The 18,101-nt window shown below is 43.8% G+C and overlaps 1 protein-coding gene across 15 annotated transcripts in view; it reads right to left on the bottom strand.

Annotated features, from left to right (window-relative positions):
* The window catches only part of SLC20A2 (solute carrier family 20 member 2), a 103,648-nt gene that overhangs the window by 29,328 nt on the left and 56,219 nt on the right, over positions 1–18,101 (bottom strand). For all 15 annotated transcript variants that reach the window (XR_010409673.1, XR_010409674.1, XM_064585474.1 and 12 more), the window contains 3 exons: positions 12,701–12,841; positions 11,254–11,339; positions 7,826–7,922 (listed from right to left, as the gene is read on the bottom strand). Coding sequence is in view for 13 of the 15 variants with exons in the window: in XM_064585474.1 (XP_064441544.1) it covers positions 7,826–7,922; positions 11,254–11,339; positions 12,701–12,841 (324 nt within the window). In the remaining 2 variants the exon portion in view is untranslated. The remainder of the gene's footprint in view (positions 1–7,825; positions 7,923–11,253; positions 11,340–12,700; positions 12,842–18,101) is intronic.

Genomic DNA, 18,101 nt, shown 5'->3' with positions numbered 1-18,101 from the left:
CACACTACACCTTGTCAATATGTGGTTAAACTGAGTAGTAAGCCAACTATTAACATTTTACCAATGTGGCGCAAACAGTGTATTAAGTTGGACTAAAACCATTTACACATTATCTCAACAGCAAGGTTCCGGAGTGGACAAGCACGGCCAAGAAGGACTCTGCTGTCTTCCGCCCTGTCACTGGCCCCCTCCAGGGCAGCAAGAAGCTGAGGTCTGGAACCCTCACTGCACACAGCTGCTGACTGCTGCCTGTTTGGGTTTCTGAGGAGTCAGCAGCTCTGCTTTAAATGGCCATGACGCTCTGACCACATACACAAACCTTTTTAAAGTCAGCTTGGAAACAAAAGTTTTTTCAAAAGACATTGACCTTCGAACTTAACTCTTCTTTGAAGTGTCAACTCATGGAATTACAACATAAAAAACTTTTCATTAAAATTCAATAATGCGCACTAAGTTGCAATTACATTAGCCAATAAAAAGGCAGAAGTGCACGTGGCTTAGGAACATCACATTTTCCTGGCACTGTACTGTCTCCAGAACTCATCACTCTGCATTCTGTACATCTTCTGTCACTGGTGGCAACAGGCAACATTTCACCCACATTCACAGGTTTTCAACTTAAAAAAGCATGCTTGCACAGGAACGAGCAGATGTGTACAAGAATACTTCCGTGGCATTATTTGTAACAGTAAGAATATGTGAGACAACAAATACCTGCATCATTATGGAAACGTGAAATGATTGTAAGACAGAGTCATAAAAATGAGGTAGATCTCTATATACTTATAAGGAAGAGGCCCACAATCTAATAAGTAAGAAAGGCTGCCTGGATGTATACCATGATCCAATTCATGTTTAAGAAAGAAAACCCCATATTTATACTCTTACCATACGCACAAGTGTATAGAAAAAGTTCTGGAATGATACAATGGCTATTCCTGTAGAGACAGGAAATCGGAGGGGGTTTTCACTTCTCACTACATATACTTTTGTAATGTTAGCTTGGACAACAAATGATAAGCATGTCACTTTTGTAAATTGTTAAACATGTTTTAAAAGTTTTAAAGGAATAAACTATTTAAAACCGTGCTCTTTGCTCTTGGATTAAATAAATATTTAATGATGCAGGCTTTGTTACACTGTTAACCATTTCATACACACAAATCCACTCAAAGTTATTCAATTTAGGTATTATTAAACATTTCGGTAACTGTAAGAGGTAGAATGGGTAGTTAATACTGTAGGTGAGAGCAAGGATTAGCATATATCAATAGGAAAAACAAAAACCCAGAATCACCTAACCTAATTATAGCTAAGGAGTCACTGGTGGGAGTACATCCACTCAGGAGCTAGACTATTCCAGTCCTAACGCTCACTCCGACGTCAGAAAGCTGTCGATTCAGGTGGGGCTGTGCCCTGTTAGCTGGCAGCCCAGCTCCAGCTCAGGCTCTGCCCCTCAATCTGCCACCTGTAAAACCACTCGGGCTCCCCTTACTGTGCTGGGCCCGTGGGTCCTGGCTTCCTGCCTTCTGCTCTACAACTTCACGTCAGTGTCTTAATACATGTGATAAAAGATCACGCCAAAGCTGCTTCTTGCCGAACTGAGCAGTAACTGGTAATTACCAACATCGAACCGATCAACTAAGAACAGTACCAATCACTCTTATAGCTTAAAAGTATTTTTTTTTATTTGAGAGAGAGAGATCACGAGCAGGGGGGGAAGGGTAGAGGGAGAAGCAAACTCCCTGCTGAGCAGGGAGCCCGATATAGGGCTTGATCCCAGGACCCCGGCAGACACTTAACCAACTGAGCTGCCCAGGCACCCCAAGTATTTGGTTTTTGAAGAGGTTTCCTTTGTGCCTTCTGGTTTAGTTGATGATAAAATTGTTAACTGTGCCACTTGTAGCTTCACTGTGTGAATCTGATGTAAGAGAGGCAAGCCCCGGATGCTATGGGAAGAGAGAAACAATCTCTTCATAGATTTTATGTATTATCTACCTCTCTATAATCTATCTAGCTATTCTAAATGAGTACGCACATTTGCTCTTGGGCACTATCTTTTTCCATCCATGCTGAGCACAGCCCACAACAAAAGCAGAGAAGGGCTGCTTTCTGTGTTCCTTCCAAGCCCATCTCCACGCTTTCTGCTGGCATTCCATGGGAATCCTGAGGTGTCAGGAGCAACATCCAAAAAAGAGAAACTGAGGCTGGCTACAAGACTTTTGATCCTTGGCGTCGACAATAAGCCACAGCACCACCTGCCTTTGTAGCTCTATCACCACAATCTCTTTTGCCATCAGTTTGGCCTGCGAAGTGGCCAGAAAGCTCTGCAATCCCCCTGCTAAGTCACGGGAAACTGGTAGGGAGAGTCGGGGGTAAACACATCACTGAGGGTGGAAGTGGGGGAGAGACAGTAAGAAAAATCAAGGAAAAGAAAAATGGACGGAATGCAGGAAGATGGGGAAAGTCACTGATAGTGAGAGCAGAGAGGAGCAGAATGGAGACAGAATTTGGATCTGACCAAATTATTCCAGCAATTTACTAATGTACCAAGGCAGCAAATGAACACGAAGATTCACATGCAAACGGACAGTTACGTCACACAGCTATGATTGGTACTGAATATATAAAATCGAGTTTCATGGATAACAAACAGTTAAGTACAAAAATTCAGTGTAGGGGTGCCTGGATGGCTCAGTCGGTTAAGTGTCTGCCTTCGGTTCAGGTCATGATCCCAGGGTCCTGGGATCAAGCCCCACATCAAGCTCCTTGCTCTGCAGGGAGCCTGCTTCTCCCTCTCCCACTCCCCCTGCTTGTGTTCCCTCTCTCGCTGTGTCTCTCTCTGTCAAATAAATAAATAAAATATTAAAAAAAAAATTCAGTGTAGAAAGGCACTTAAATCAATGCACATCCAAGGCAAAACTTTTGACAAAACTCCTTTGCCTGTGAGGATCTCAAACTGTTTTCCAATAATCATGAACCTTAAACTAGCAGTAAGACACGGGGCGCCTCTTCACTCTGTGGACACGGTGTAATGCTCCTTTCCCTGGGCCAGGAGTGGCCTCAGGAGCCCACACGGACGCCCAGATGGACACCGGGGCTGAGAGGCCCAGCCCTCCGGCCCAGGCACTCAACGGCCGTGCAGCTCAAGCTCCTTCCAGTTTCTCAACAGCTGGGACGTGATGAACAGGGATGCAGCTCTAACCTCAAACATCTTTACAGTTCCATCTCAAATCCCCCCAAGATCAGAATATGCAGGAGACTCTTCAGAAACACTATCTTCTGGGTTCATTACTTTGTTACACCTCTCATTTTTCACCTATGACGGCCATTATTAGAATCTACAGAATAAATACAACTCCTATAAAACCAATAGCATGTTAACTATATTACTTCCCTTATACCCCTACTCCTCAGCATTGCTCTAAAGCCTTTCTTCTTCTTCTCTAATTTTATAAATAACATATGCTTATTATGAAAATATCAGTACAAAACTGTATGATGTACAAATATGAAAATTCCTCATCACTCTTCTTTCTTGAACCTACTTTCTAGAGAAACACTGTTAACTATTTTGTGTGTCTCTTTCCAGGTATTTTCTAAATATAAACATACAGTGTAGAATGTTTTTGAGAATGTCTTTCTTCCTTTTTAAAAAAAATGAACAGATGTAGGATCATACTGTATGTATTGTTCTGTGATTTCATTTCCCACATACAATACATTGTGGACATCTCTCCACAGTCACACACACACACGCGCGCGCGCACACACACACACACACACACACCCCTCTACCTCCTGTGCAGATGCTGATGCTGCCGGGCGGGGGAACACGCTTCAACTCGGAAGTTAAACACAACCGCCAGAGGCGTACTTAGCCTATCAGCTCTGACAGCTCAAAGAAGCATGCAATGAATTTCAGCACTCACAAAACCAGGTCCCACACAACTGAGGACTTTTTCATTACAAATAAACCTCAGGCTTATATCCAACCCAAGTGAGCACTTTATTTCCTAAAGTTATTTTTGCTTCTTGCAAATTATTTTTTTAAGGACAAAAATGCAGAGACAGTTTTTTAAAGTGCTCAGGCTTTGAAGTAGAAGAATGACTTTTATTTGAGAAGTCATGTCAAATGCAAAGTAAAACAAATCAAACTCAGCCTAAGATATAAACAAGTTCAAAATAATTTAGAATGGAGGAGCAGAGGAAATCAAAACACAGCACTAGATCTCAACAGCCAACGAGCCCCACTGAAGTTATGTCCATGCGTAAAAATGCTATTTATCAAAAGTTCTTACAGCTGAAACAGGGTAAGATTAATGCCGCTACTCATTTATTAGAGAATTTCGTTCCTTCCTTTTACCTCTGAGGCACTTACATGTTGAACGGAAATGTTCTAAGGAAGGAAGGGAACTAGGAGGAATAAATTCCAGACCGGCAGGAAGGCAGACAGATTTTGAAAGGAGGATGACTGAGTCACCATCGAAGGGACCCTTCTCAGCTGAGCCTTATCACCAAATATGACACCACTGTTATGAAGCAGAGTTCCCGCGTAAGGGAGGAGTAGACAAAGTCCACTTTGAAGGGCAAAAGTTAACCTTTGTTTAAAGAAACAGAAGATCTGGACGCACCTACTGGATAGTCTACAAACATGCCCCAGGAACCAAAATATTAGCAAAGTCCTTTCTGACTCAATGGGGAAACAAAATGGCCTTCTTATCTTTCTTTCTCCTCTAGGTAACGCCCCCCCCCCCCCACCCCGGAAAACTTCAAGTAAGCTTTCCAAACCAACATGTGTGGAAAAAATAAAAAGATAGGATGAGTCAGGATATGCTGGCAACTTAAGGCGGAAAAGATGAGGCTACTTATGATTGACAGTCACAAAATAGCCCTAACACATATTATGAGTCACTATGGGCCAGGCACCACGTCCGCACCCCGCCTGCATTGTCTCACAGAGTGTGGTGGCCCTTTCACGGAAGTCCTCCTGCTGTCCTCACTTTATCATGACGCACAGAGGCTCAGAGAGGTAGGATGTGACGTTCCTGATAGCCTGGCTGCCCAACCAAAGTCCTTAATGTTAACTCCAGCACTGGGACTACTGTCTGTGCTCTCAAATGAGGAATGATCTTTGAGATTCTTGTGCAGATGTTTTAATGTCCCTAATAAAAGAAGTAGCTACCCTCTTTATACTCCCTGTCTATTAAATATATCTGAAAGACATAGAACCAGGTTTCTAAGTATTAGAAGCCTTTTTTTTTTTTGAGAGAAAGAGAGAGCAAGAGAGTGAGCTGGGGCAGGGGCAGAGGGAGAGAAAGAATCCTAAGCAGGCTCCATGCCCAGCGAGGCTGCTGCGGGGCTCAATCTCACAACCCTGAGATCACGACCTGAGCCAAAATCAAGAGTTGGACGCTTAACCAACTGAGCCACCCAGGTGCCCCTATTAGAAGCCATTTGTAAAGAGAGTGAAAAGAAAGGAAAGAATGTATAAAGGTTGGTGTATTTTAAGTAGGCTCCATGCCCAGCACTGACTGTCATTAATGGTGACAGACGGGACCAGGAACTGTAGAGCAGGTGTCCAACCCATGCTGTGTCACGTGTCAGTGTAATGCCATCCCGCAGAACCCAGGGCTCGGGACTAGGATTCTCCACCTCACTAGTTCTATGCCCTTGCAGACTCAGCCCTGTTGCGCTTCACTTCCCTGTCTGCACTGCCAGTGTCCCAGAGGAGCTCAGGGGACCAAAAGGATTAACTCATGTGTAATTCGGCTCACTAAAATTCCGCATTTATATTCTTTATTGTTTACAACCTCCCTATGAAGTACTGATATTATCCTTAGTGTCTCACCCATCATACAGTTTCATTTTCTCTATAGTATTTACTACTCCACCCAGAAGATTCTTTCAGCAAAACTGCAGTGAACGATGAGGAAACAAGAAAGAAGTGATGGGAAAAATTAGGCCAAGTATAGAAAAAGGCAAATTTTAATTAAAATCACACAGTTGACTTCTGACATTCAGAACCACCAGGAGCAAGAAGAATAGAGAACAGAAAAAAACAAAATGCAGAAATAAAAATAAATCATCCTGATTTATACCAATTCACATTTCCGGGACTTGGTACACTACAAAGGCATTGGCAGCCCCCCCTTAGTCCCGGGCATCATTAAGCCGAGAGGTGGCGGCTGACACCCGCTGGGCTTTTCCTTCTGCTACCTGGTGCTCCGGGCACCGATATAAAGTTAAGAACAAGACTCCAGAGGAGCGAGGAGATGGGGGGCTCACAGCAGCGCCGAGACGGCTCTCTCCCTTCCTGGCGCTGCAGGGCCAGCCGAGCACCATGTGCATGCTTTGGGAGATTCAACTTGGTGGTGGGATTAACTTTGTGTGTGGAGCTGTGTTCTCCCCGCCTCCAATTTTCTTATATATTGAGAAGACAGTCTGTGACACACACCCTTCCCAGCCCATGAATTACAAAACCTCCAGGGCCACCAGGCTGCTGATATCTGAGGCTAGGGTTCCATCCCTCTCCGGCTCTCCTCATCCCCATGACCTTCAGCTTTGTGCTTTTTACTTAAGGCAGCTGTGACGCTCTACCTCTGGGCTCCCACCCAAAGTCTGGAAATCCTGATCATGAGCATTTACATCCTGAAGATCAACATTTTGAATGCTGCAGGGAGGCCAAAGCAGAAAGTTATATAATGTTAACATTCATTCAGAAAGTTTCTTATTTGCAGTACTTAAGTACACAAACATAAATATATATGTCTAATAAAATAAAATATGAGAAACATGGCCTTGAGGACACCGAGTTTGAAGAATCAATAAGGACATTCCCCCACTTTGGAAGAGGGCACTTCTCAACTATGTTATGACATGCTATTTAGGGGAAATTTTATCTTTTTGAACAGAAAGAGGGAGATTTTTGTCAAATACGGCCAATAACTGAATCTTAATCCATAAAGAACATTAACAAGAAGAAAAATAACACAAACTAATATCTGCTGACTCCAGATATCCCCACAGAAATAGGTATATTTGGGATCTCACAGTAGGAGGCCACCACAAAGAGAAACAGGAGGAATCCTCTCTACCAAAACATGTACAGGAATATTTAATTAGATGCTCACCCATACTGAAATGTTTGCCAGAGGAATACCATATATGTTTTTCTTTAGCCATCCAAAATGCAAAAGAAAACACCTTTTAACCCTGCCCCACCCCACCCCAAAGCCCCGAAGACCTTGTAAAAAGAACAAAAGGCATCAGAATGGGAAGAAGTAATTCTGAAAATTAAATCACCCACTGGTTTCAGCATCTTAAAAAAAGGGGGGGTAGCTTCTACTCACTGGATTCTTTGGTCAGACAAATGCCAGGGAGTTTGGCATTTGCGCTATGGGCCACGTCAGAGCTTCCCTGCGTGTCACCGATGATGGGCCGCTCCTGTTCAGGTGCGCCCCCCCCCCCCCGGCCCCCGCCCCAGACTCCTCCGCGGCTCAGGGGGGGAGTGCGGTGTTAGATCCTGTGCAGAAGAAGGCTGCTCCAGTTCGGGTACACAGCAGCGCAAACAGCAGAATGAGGATTTCAAATTTCTTTTTTCACTTGAAAGTCTGTTTGTTGCCTTTGTCCTTTACATACCTCTTGAGTATTTAAAACAAGGACATGCATTTACTACTCTTTTTCCTGCTCCATCATGAGCATGAATGATGCTTTTTTTACTGTCAGCCAACAACAGTGCTGGCACCAAATAAACCAATACTGTGAGGTCTAACGGTAATAATACGCCTTGCCTGCTGGATTTAAGCTTCCAAGGAATTCTTACCTGGTGCTCCCGTGTACATGATGGAGAACACATTTATTGCTATTGTAGCAGCATAGAACACTGGGAGTGCCCGCAGGCCATTGGGAACAGGGTCCTCCTGTACAACAATGAGATAAAGTGGAAGGTCAGGATTCAGGAAGACTCTGGAGCCAACACAGGCGAAATGACAGAAAACACTGTTACGAGGAAGTCTTCTAAATGGCGGTGTGGCCAAAACAGCGGGCTGTGTCACTGCTGTGTGATCTGCTGCACATCAGCTTGGGCCAGGTCTCCTACACAAATACTGTTTCAAAGAGCACTATTGTGGCCAGCAGACACGCTGGGGTGCTGGAATCACATGAGCTGATGTCAGATTTAGAAACAGAGAAGAACTGTGAGGTTAGGCCAGTTCTTGGGGACTGAAACCCAGAGCGCAACATCTACTTCAAAACCCATGGTGCTCACTACTCCAGCTAAGTTCAGGTTTGGCCCTGAAAATCCACTTGCAACCAATATTTTGAGACTTGGCCCTCGGAGGACGCTCTAAGAGAGCCAAGTGACTTAAACACCACTGCATGACTGTGAGATTTTACTTCACCCTATTACACAATACATTTTAGCTCTACTAAAATGTATAAAGCAAATATATTACCATGTGTTGTGACTTTTAAGATCTCTTCATAAAGCGTAGTATTTAACCTTCAACTACTGAAAGTTGAAAAGAACTGTGGGTTCTTTGTCTAATAAAACACTTACCTGCAACTTTAGGCTTCTGGTACATTCCCTAAATCTAATAATTTAACAAGAATGGTACTGCATATGTTTTACACTAAATAATATCTGAGAGAATATCTGAAATGGAAGGTTGTTTTTTTTTTTTATAAATTTGTTATTTTAAAAAAAAAAAATTTTTTATAGATTATTTATTTATTTATTTATTTGACAGAGACACAGCGAGAGAGGGAACACAAGCAGGGGGAGTGGGAGAGGGAGAAGCAGGCTTCCCGCTGAGCAGGGAGCCCGATACGGGGCTCGATCCCAGGACCCTGGGATCATGACTTGAGCCGAAGGCAGACACTTAACAATTGAGCCACCCAGGTGCCCCTGAATTGGAAGGTTTTAAGCAGATCTACAGAAGATTTTGAAGCAAAAAGATGGACTGGGGGAATGCCTGGGTGGCTCAGTGGGTTAAGCGTCTGCCGTCAGCTCAGGTCATGATCCCACAGTCCTGGGACCGAGTCCTGCATCGGGCTCCCTGCTCATCCGGGAGTTTGCTTCTCCCTCTCTCTCTGCTCCGCCTGCTTGTGCACTCTCTCTCTGACAAATAAATAAATAAAATCTTAAAAAAAAACCATGGACTGGGAACTCAATACAGCCCTGGCACATTAGATGTCACTTAATTAATTCAAGAAAGGACTAATTTCTAATAACCGTGTAAGACCCCGGTATTTATATGACTCTGCCACCCACCCGTGATGAAAGGAAAATGAGATCTAACAACTGCTGTGGGTTACGGGAGTAAGGAGAAATAGAGACTAAGATTCTTACTATCAAATGCAAACATGTATGGAAATCAAGTGTGTCTGCAGAACAGTACAACCCATTAAGAACCTATTCTGGAATGTCTCAAGTAGCCATCAGCACTTGTCAAGAGGCTTGAGTTGAATGGTAATGAGGCAGAAGGACCAGTAAGAGCAGGGGTCGCACGGGATTCAACTGCATGAGACTCATAGCCAGACCAGTGAACAGGAAGCAGCCAGGAGCCAGGGCTGGAGCCAGGGATGAGGTACAGTGCTCTTCACCTGTCACATACCACGTGACAAGAACCCAGGCCCCACTACAAATGAAATGCTCCGGTGCTCGAATGCCTACTGCCCTCCTTTCCAAAATGTTTTCTTAGGACAAGAGTTGCTGAAGAAAGACTCCCACCCGAAACTTCTGAAGGTGTTGAATGCTGAGTTTATGGGTTTTTTTAATTGAATCATCTTATGTTTTCTCAAATAACTTATTCTTAAAACTCAAATGCCAATTGTCTCGAGACCTGTCTTCTCTCCTCCCTCCTGGCTCCCTCCCTCCCTCCTTCTTTCCCTCTCTCCTTTCTTTCCTTCCTTCCATCCATCCATCCATCATCTGCCACCTATGTAAGCATCCATCATTCCCTCTTAAATACCAGTGTCTTCCCAAGAACAGCGCTGGACACTGGAATACCAAAGTAAGCAAGACAGTCGTGGTTCTACTCTCACGGATCTTGTAGTCGATGGCAACCAGGCCAGCACGCAAGACATACAACACCACACAGCACCACAGTGCAATGATAAGAAAGCATGGAGCGTTGCAGAAGCATGAGAGAGAGGGAAGCAACCAGAACTGGGTGGGAGAAGAAAGGCTTTCAAGGAAGTGGCATGTGATGGCTGGGTAGCAGCAGGAGTTTGCCAGGCGAGGATGGGTTCCAGGCAGAGGAAGTCAGAAAAGTGAAGTCTAGCAGGCAAGAGAGGGTGGCACCTTCCAAGATGTAAATAAATATTAGTATGGAGAGAACCCAAGAGAAGGAATGCAGCTTTGTATGGATCCAAGAGAAGGAGCCCTCCAATAGACTGCTAGGCAGTGCCAAGGGGAAATAGCGGCGTCTTCAAGTGAGGATCCACTTGAGGGAAGGCCTGTCCCGGACGTGCTCAGCGTGCGCTGTGACACAGGGACCCGGGGCCTGCTTTAGGGAGTATAAAATACTGCGACAACCCCTTGATGGTCAAAAAAATACAGTCGAGTTTTTTTCCCTAGAATAGGGATCTCAGTAAGTTCTAATTTCAATCTCCTTTCATTTTTTATAAAATCTACCCCCAATAGGTATATTTCCTTCTTTTTATCCTTTCCTCCGGGAGAGGAAAAAGTCAGTGTCTCAAGCTTGCTTTCTCCATTAAAATATAGCAAACACTTTATATTTGGGGAAAGAAATTTTCCAGCTGTGTTTAGTGATAGTCTACTTCAAAATCTTCACACTATCACATTCCGTTCTACTTAACAATCAGGAAAGAATTACTTTTCCTTTTTTGAGGTCTGTGTGCAATACCCGGGAGCACTGGCTCACGAACTAAATCACAGGGCACGGAACCCTATTTACAATGCTGCTTTCTGGGGGGGGGGCCCTTGGGACCCTACCTCGACTCATTCTGCCTACCTTATTTTTTTAAAGATTTTACTTTTGAGTAATCTTTACACCCAATGTGGGGCTCGAACCCACAACCCTGAGATCAAGAGTGACATGCTCTATGGACTGAGCCAGCCAGACACCCCTTTCTGCCTATTTTAAAATAAAGTCTAATTCTAACTTGCAGGGTGACGTGCCTTAACAACGTAAAAATACAACCATTCCTCTGACTCCCTAACTATTAATTTCTATTGAATAGAACCAAATTAGTTCTAAAACTTAAAAACATAACAGCCTCACTTACCTTCTTTAGGATGAAAATTCTGATCAGTACGAACAGCACGCCAGACATGAAACCAGACAAGAGTGGAGATATAAACCAAGAAGCAACTGAATAATTAAAAAAAAAAAAATCTAATGAATGTTAAAATTCTACGTAACTCAAGTCATATTTATACAATAGAATGATAACCAACACACAGTACATACATCAATAAATATTCCTGGAATTATTCACCTAAACTCAGAACCTAACCAACCCCACTTCCCTGGCAGGGCTGACCCTCACACGTGCACAGCTAATCCTCACACATACACAGAGTCCCGAGTAAGGGAGCGCACTCCCAGCACACAATCCGGGAAGGGATCCCTGAGCCTGGCCTCAGAAAAACAGTCTCCTTTGATTCCCACTGAGCTCCTTCTGTCTGTTCTTCTTACCCATCCACATATGGAGACTTGGTCCTTGCTCCAACAGTAAAGTTATTTAAAAGGTGAGCCACCTTCCATTTCATTTTCCTAGGTCAGCCTGGTACTGCCATCCTGACACTATGGCCCAGCAATTCTCATTTCTGGCTGCATACTGGAAACATCTGGGGAGTTTTCAAACACTAGTTATGCTCAGGTTCCACCCCAAGCATTTTGGTTTAAAAGGTTTGGAATGGGGTTCTGGGCATTGGTATTTTTTAACTGCTTCTCCAGGTAATTCTCAAGTACAGCCAGAGTTGAGAGACATTGTTCTAGAAGCCTCCTGGGATCTAAGGTGATTTTCCTGGCCATCCATGTCCCTGGCTTGGTAGGTCAGGGATCTGTTTGACACAGTGGCTCCTGAGGCCACTGTGATTCTTATATGGATGAGTAACCCAGTGGATGGAGATGGGGCGAGAGAATGTTGTTCAGAATGGGTGGGTCTGTACTTATGGGGCTGAATGGATTTCCTCCCTCTTGCTAAAAGCCAGAGCCAGGAGGCAGACCATCAGACCTGTCAGACCCATCCCTGCTGGGCAGCCTACAACCCAGAAGGAGCGCTAGAGTGTCTCCTGTGTGCGGGCAGACTAGGAGACCTCTTGAATGCAGTGAAGTAAATAGCCTGGCCTCGCTCCCAGGCTTTGCCATGACCACGAACCCTGCCTCCTGGACACAGAAGGTATTTTCTTCACCAGGGCCTAGTTTTTCTGACTACAGACTGATTTCAATCAGATAAATTTCTTTTCTGTCTGGAAACAACAGATAGATACTGATTTTCCAAGCCAGATGACATTTGAAAAGAGTGGCATTAAAAAACTATTTAACACATAAAAGTTCACAATCTCCGTTAGCAGAAATCGTAGGGGAAAATGTATTACCCACATAGGTCTTGTTTTCTAAACCTTAACATTCAAAGGGAAAAACAGATTATAATGGCGACTTTTAATAAGACTTACTCTAGAGAATGTCAACTTTGCTTCTGACAGGTAAAAGAAAATGGCAATTACCAATCTTGACGAGCTCCATCCACTGCACACCTTGTGTACCAATTGCGACAAGTGAGAATCCTATAGTAGAACCAACAATGCAATGAGTTCCTGAGATGGGAAGTCTCAGGAAGGATGCAATCAACTGCCAAACCGCTGAACCTATCGGTTGAAAGATTAAAAAAAAAAAAAAAGTCAGATATAGAATACAGTATCTCAAACAGCCACAAAAGGAAGAAATCCAAATTATTGTTCTCTGCAACAGTATCTCTCTAGGGTTGTTTTCTTATGGATTCTTTTTTTTTTTTTTTTAAAGATTTTATTTATTTATTTGAGAGAGAGCACATGAGAGGGGGGAGGGTCAGAGGGAGAAGCAGACTCCCTGCCGAGCAGGGAGCCCGATGCGGGACTCGATCCAGGGACTCCAGGACCATGACCTGAGCCGAAGGCAGTCGCTTAACCAACTGAGCCACCCAGGCGCCCTGGATTCTTTTTTTTTAAAAAGATTTTATTTATTTATTTGACAGAGAGAGACAGCAAGAGAGGGAACACAAGCAGGGGGAGTGAAGGAGGGAGAAGCAGGCTTCCCGCCGAGCAGGGAGCCTGATGCAGGGCTCAATCCCAGGACCCCAGGATCATGACCTGAGCCGAAGGCAGACGCTTAATGACTGAGCCACCCAGGCGCCCGGGATTGTTTCTTTACGGAGTGCTGAAGTCCTGACAAAAATCACTCACTTAACTCTAGTCAAGGGAACATTCTTCAACACTGAAGGGATAATGATGATTTATTGAAAATATTTAAAGGAAAGTCTCTTGATGCCAATTATTAACTGCCTTTGTCACATTTATGTACGGGTGCTGACGATGAATTTGTTCTGATGTGAAGTGTGGCCAAGACCAAGCAAGAGATTACAGATTCTAGTGAGCACAGCAAAGTAGGAAAGGCTGCACATTGGAAAAGATGTCACTGCAGTTAAGCCTATGGTCATGTAACGAGGAGGGCTGGACACTGGCGAACTCACATCAATTAGTCTGTAAGAAAAACTGTAATATACAGTGAATCATTACATTGTACACCTGAAACTAGTAATAGTGTTACATGTCAATGACACCTCAATAAAAAAAGAGAGTAATTCCACATTGCTTTTTGTATTTGTGCCTCTCATATGAGAAGTCACTGTGAAATTTAACCCACAGGTGGGCATCTGCTCTCAGCCCCTGCCCAGAATGCCAAGCATTTTCTTTGTATGCTTCCTCAAGTCTTCTAATTCTTACCAGTTAAGAGGATCCTTAGCTTTGGCTTTGTGTCCTTTTACCTCAATTTCACCTCCTTTTCCAGGCTTACTGTTTTTCTAGGCTACAGTTCACTTCAGATATTTTCATAAGCAGATCAAATTTTGCAGCGCGTATTAAAAGCATCAGCTGGGTGAGATCACTTTCAGAAACAGCTGTTGAAAAGCTCATACAGAACTGTAAGGGAACAAAGGGCTTGGCTGATAAGCAGGGCACGTTATTAATCCCAAATGTTAATTCTGGAAATCTGGTTGCTTGGCAGCAGCACTTTTAAGCAGATCCCTGGCATTTTGTTCAAAAATATCTGAGTTACAGAGGATCATTCCTAGCTGTACGGGCCCTAGTTTGGGCAGCAACGCTGACGACTGCTCGTGAGTGCTGGGCATGCCCACCTGTGAGCCAAACTGGGCTCTGACCCTGTCCGCGTCTACCCCTGAAGCGTGTGTCATGTGTCGGGAGGAGGAGTGGCCGGCCTCGTGCCACCGAATTGGTGACAGGCTGCATGGTGGCCGCCAGGCCTCCCTGTGGACAATTCCTTAAGCCTTCACATCTAAGCCCTGAGCTCCCGAGTGACTGACTCGTTTGTGTTAAAAACAGGGCCAGAGTTGAGAGCATGTTACATGGCACAGAACTATAACTTGAGAAAGAAACTCTATGATTTCTATTCTTACCAACTGAAAATAATCTAGTGATGTTCACAGAAGAGTATAAACTCACCCAGATGAATTCAGACCATGAGATTTTCTTTCCTGAAAGCTGCTTTCCCTTCTCTGGCTGACTTTATAACATAGGTCCTGGGGCAGCAGGGTTTGTAAGGAAAGGTCAGGGGGACAGGGCTGCCTGGCCAGGATGGGGGCCAGTGGGCAGAAGGGGAGGGGCAGCGGAAAGGAGGGGAAGGCAGAGGCAGGTATTTGCAGGGCGCCTGGCAAAGCGAGAGTGCAAGGCCTCCTAAGCCTTGGGAATTTCTGAAGGCCAATGGGATTACATTAGTGTTAAGAAAAACAGTGGGGAAAAAAGTCAGAGATATTTTACCTTAAGATAATGATATCTTATAAAGAGGAAGGGATTAAGTACTCAATAAGAGTGTAAGACAAAACCTAGGGAAAGTCGGGGGGAAGGTGGGCATCTCTGAGGCAACAATTCCTGGGAAGGTTGGGGGGTGACCGCACAAAGGTGCGGGGTTATGCTGGAAGCAGGCAGGCAGGGTGAGTGTGCTTGGCGCAGAGAAGGCTCAGCAGTTAGGGAGCTTTAAGGGGATGGGGCACTTCTTACTTTGGTTCAAGGAGACAGCTTGTTCATGCTATTGGGGGTATTTCCATGAGCAGATGGTGAGTTCTGAATTCTCAGATTTTTGGAACCATTGGTGGTTTCACACTAAGTGGACCGACTAGTGCTTTAGCGCTGAACTTAATGTTCAAAAAGGGACCCTGTTCTGGAAGTTTAGCTGGCACAATAGTTTCTTCCACCCAACCAACCCAAACCTACCACCACTCTATCAGAAAGCACAGAGACTCAAGGGCTTGGGGAGACATTTCTAAAGGAAAAAAATAAAAAATAAAAGAACAGAATAGGACAGGGGGAGAAAAAGAGAGAAGAAATGGATACTGAATTTAGAAGAGGGAGAAGGGGAAAATTCAGGCATCAGGAAAGAATCAGCTTTGGTTTTGGCCAATAATAATTATACCACCACCTTAAATTAACAAAGCTCTCGTTTGCAAGGAACCCAATTCTAAAAATCTAGGTAACTCACACAACTTCCCAACAAAATAGGCTTTGAGATTCATCTACCCATACACCAAAAGAGAAAGAAAGAAAAAAAGAAAGACTAAAAGAAAGAAACCAAAGCAAACAAAATCAAGTTATTCAAGCAAAACCTCAAATTGCTTTGGTTAACCTAAATTCTAGTTGAGGTAAGTATTCGTCATTCTTTCAGTGAAGAGCCAAAGGCCAGGGGTGGGAGAACTGAAAAACTGGACGAGTCATACTGCCCACATGAAGAGTGAGCAGTGGGGGCGCCTGGGTGGCTCAGTCGTTAAGTGTCTGCCTTCGGCTCAGGTCATGATCCCAGGGTCCTGGGATCGAGCCCCGCATCGGGCTCCCTGCTCTGTGGGAAGCCTGCTTCTCCCTCTCTGACTCCCTCTGCTTGTGTTCCTACTCTCGCTATCTCTTTCTCTGTCAAATAAATAAAAATCTTTAAAAAAAAAAAAAGAAAAGTGAGCAGTGAATGAAGCTTTGAGTTCACAAGGCTTTCAGTCTAAGCTGGGGCCTCTGTGTGGCCTCGCTAACAAGTCTCTTTAATAAACACAACCATTCCGGGGCACCTGGGTGGCTCAGTCAGTTAAGCATCTGCCAACGGCTCAGGTCATGATCCCAGGGTCCTGGGATCAAGTCCTGAATTGGGCTCCCTGCTCAGGGGGAGTCTGCTTCTCCCTCTCCCTCTGCCTGCCACTCCCCCTGCTTGTGTTCTCTCTCACTCACTCTCTCTTTCAAATAAACAAATAAAATCTTAAAAAAAAAAAAAACACCACAACCATTCCTCAGAAGTTTTATCCACTGAAAGGAGAAGCTGCTGTTAAGATTTAATTTTATAAATGCTTTTCTTTATTTCACCCCTACTTTCAACATTTCTTGCCCATATCATCCTGACTGGAGAAATCTTAATTTCAGCTCACTATGATTATGTCTTAGATACCTATCATGATAACCAAGGGTGATTTTTACAAAGAACTGTCATTTTTCTAAGGGGAATTTCACTTTTATCTGAGTATGATGGGAAATAGATACCCAGTGAAGGTAAATAAGATTCAGTCATTACAACAGCTGTTGGAATGAAAGCAGTCATGAACCTTACATCGTTAAAACACAAAACAGAACTCCTTAGCATGTATTATCAGTGTCCTGTGCTTAGTAGTATTTAATACCTTAGTACATCGGTATTGGATATGGATCAAACGCCTCAACAACTTCTCAGACTAACTTGCTGTCGCAAAAAAGATGGTGGTGCATCTTTTTTTGGCAAATAATGTCCACATTCTGGGAGCTTCAGGGATGCTAGTGACAGTAAAGAACTAGGGACCTGTGGAATGTAGCTGTGTTCTTGGTATGCTAGCATCTTACCTCCTACTGCAGGACCCTTCCTACAAAAGGATATGTCCTGTTGAAAGCAGAAGGTGGTAGGATTCCTCTCTAACCCTCTTCTCCCTAACCAAATTACCCATATAGATCCACTGTCTGCTGTGACGTCATCTCTACCCAGAGGCAAGCAGAGCAAGAGTCCTGTCAGCTGCACTTAAGCATTCCTGCCCGAGTCTTCTTTCTGGTGGTAGCGAGGGCAGGAAGGGCAGCGCCCCCACGGTGCTTTAAGCTGATGGTCAGCTTGGCCAACGGAGAAATTACACCGACTGGCCGGTCAGTCTGCTTGTTAACATGTTTCACTGCCCTCAACACTTCCCTCTCATCTAGACAACTTGAAACTACCAATATAAACAGGTGACACACAAATGGTCATTTGGCCAGAAAACAAAACAAATATCATCCCAAATGGAGCTCCCAGAGGTAGAATCAGAAAATCAAAACAAAAGCCAACAAAGGGATTACAAACAATGTAGAAGACTAGAATTTCCTGAAACACAAGCGCTTGAGATTGATTCAGTCAACTCAAAACCTTGAGCTGAGAATACAAAACTTAATAAATACTGGTTTTTGGCATCCACGTTTTCAAAACATTGCATCCTAACTGATGAATAATCTATGGAAAAACAGACATCAACTGTCAAGGATATCTCACAAGTCAACCTTACAAACACATTCACTGAGACACGTTATTTCTTTAAGAACTCTCAAACCACTTTAAAATGATAGCTAGTCTACAAACATCTTTGTCTGTACTTTATAAAAAGTACTTTTAGCCAAATCTATTTTAACAACCAACTTTGCTAAAAAACTGAGAAATGTTTGCTTGATATTTGAACACTAAAAAAAAAAAAAAAATCAAATTAAAATGCAGAAAGCAAAATAAGATGTAGTGAATATGGAACATCAAACCAGTTTTTGAAGTTAAAGCAAAAATCACACTTATGGACACGACAGAAACATTGTAGGGAAATAGGCCAGCGGACACAGTTCCCAC

The sequence above is a fragment of the Mirounga angustirostris genome, unplaced genomic scaffold (genome assembly GCF_029215605.1).
Source record: "Mirounga angustirostris isolate CCGP_5_RB_7025 unplaced genomic scaffold, mMirAng1.0.hap1 SCAF_2, whole genome shotgun sequence".
NCBI classification, from domain to species: Eukaryota; Metazoa; Chordata; class Mammalia; order Carnivora; family Phocidae; genus Mirounga; species Mirounga angustirostris.
Note: the sequence above shows the minus strand (reverse complement) of the source record. Positions and strands in the feature narration are given on the sequence as shown.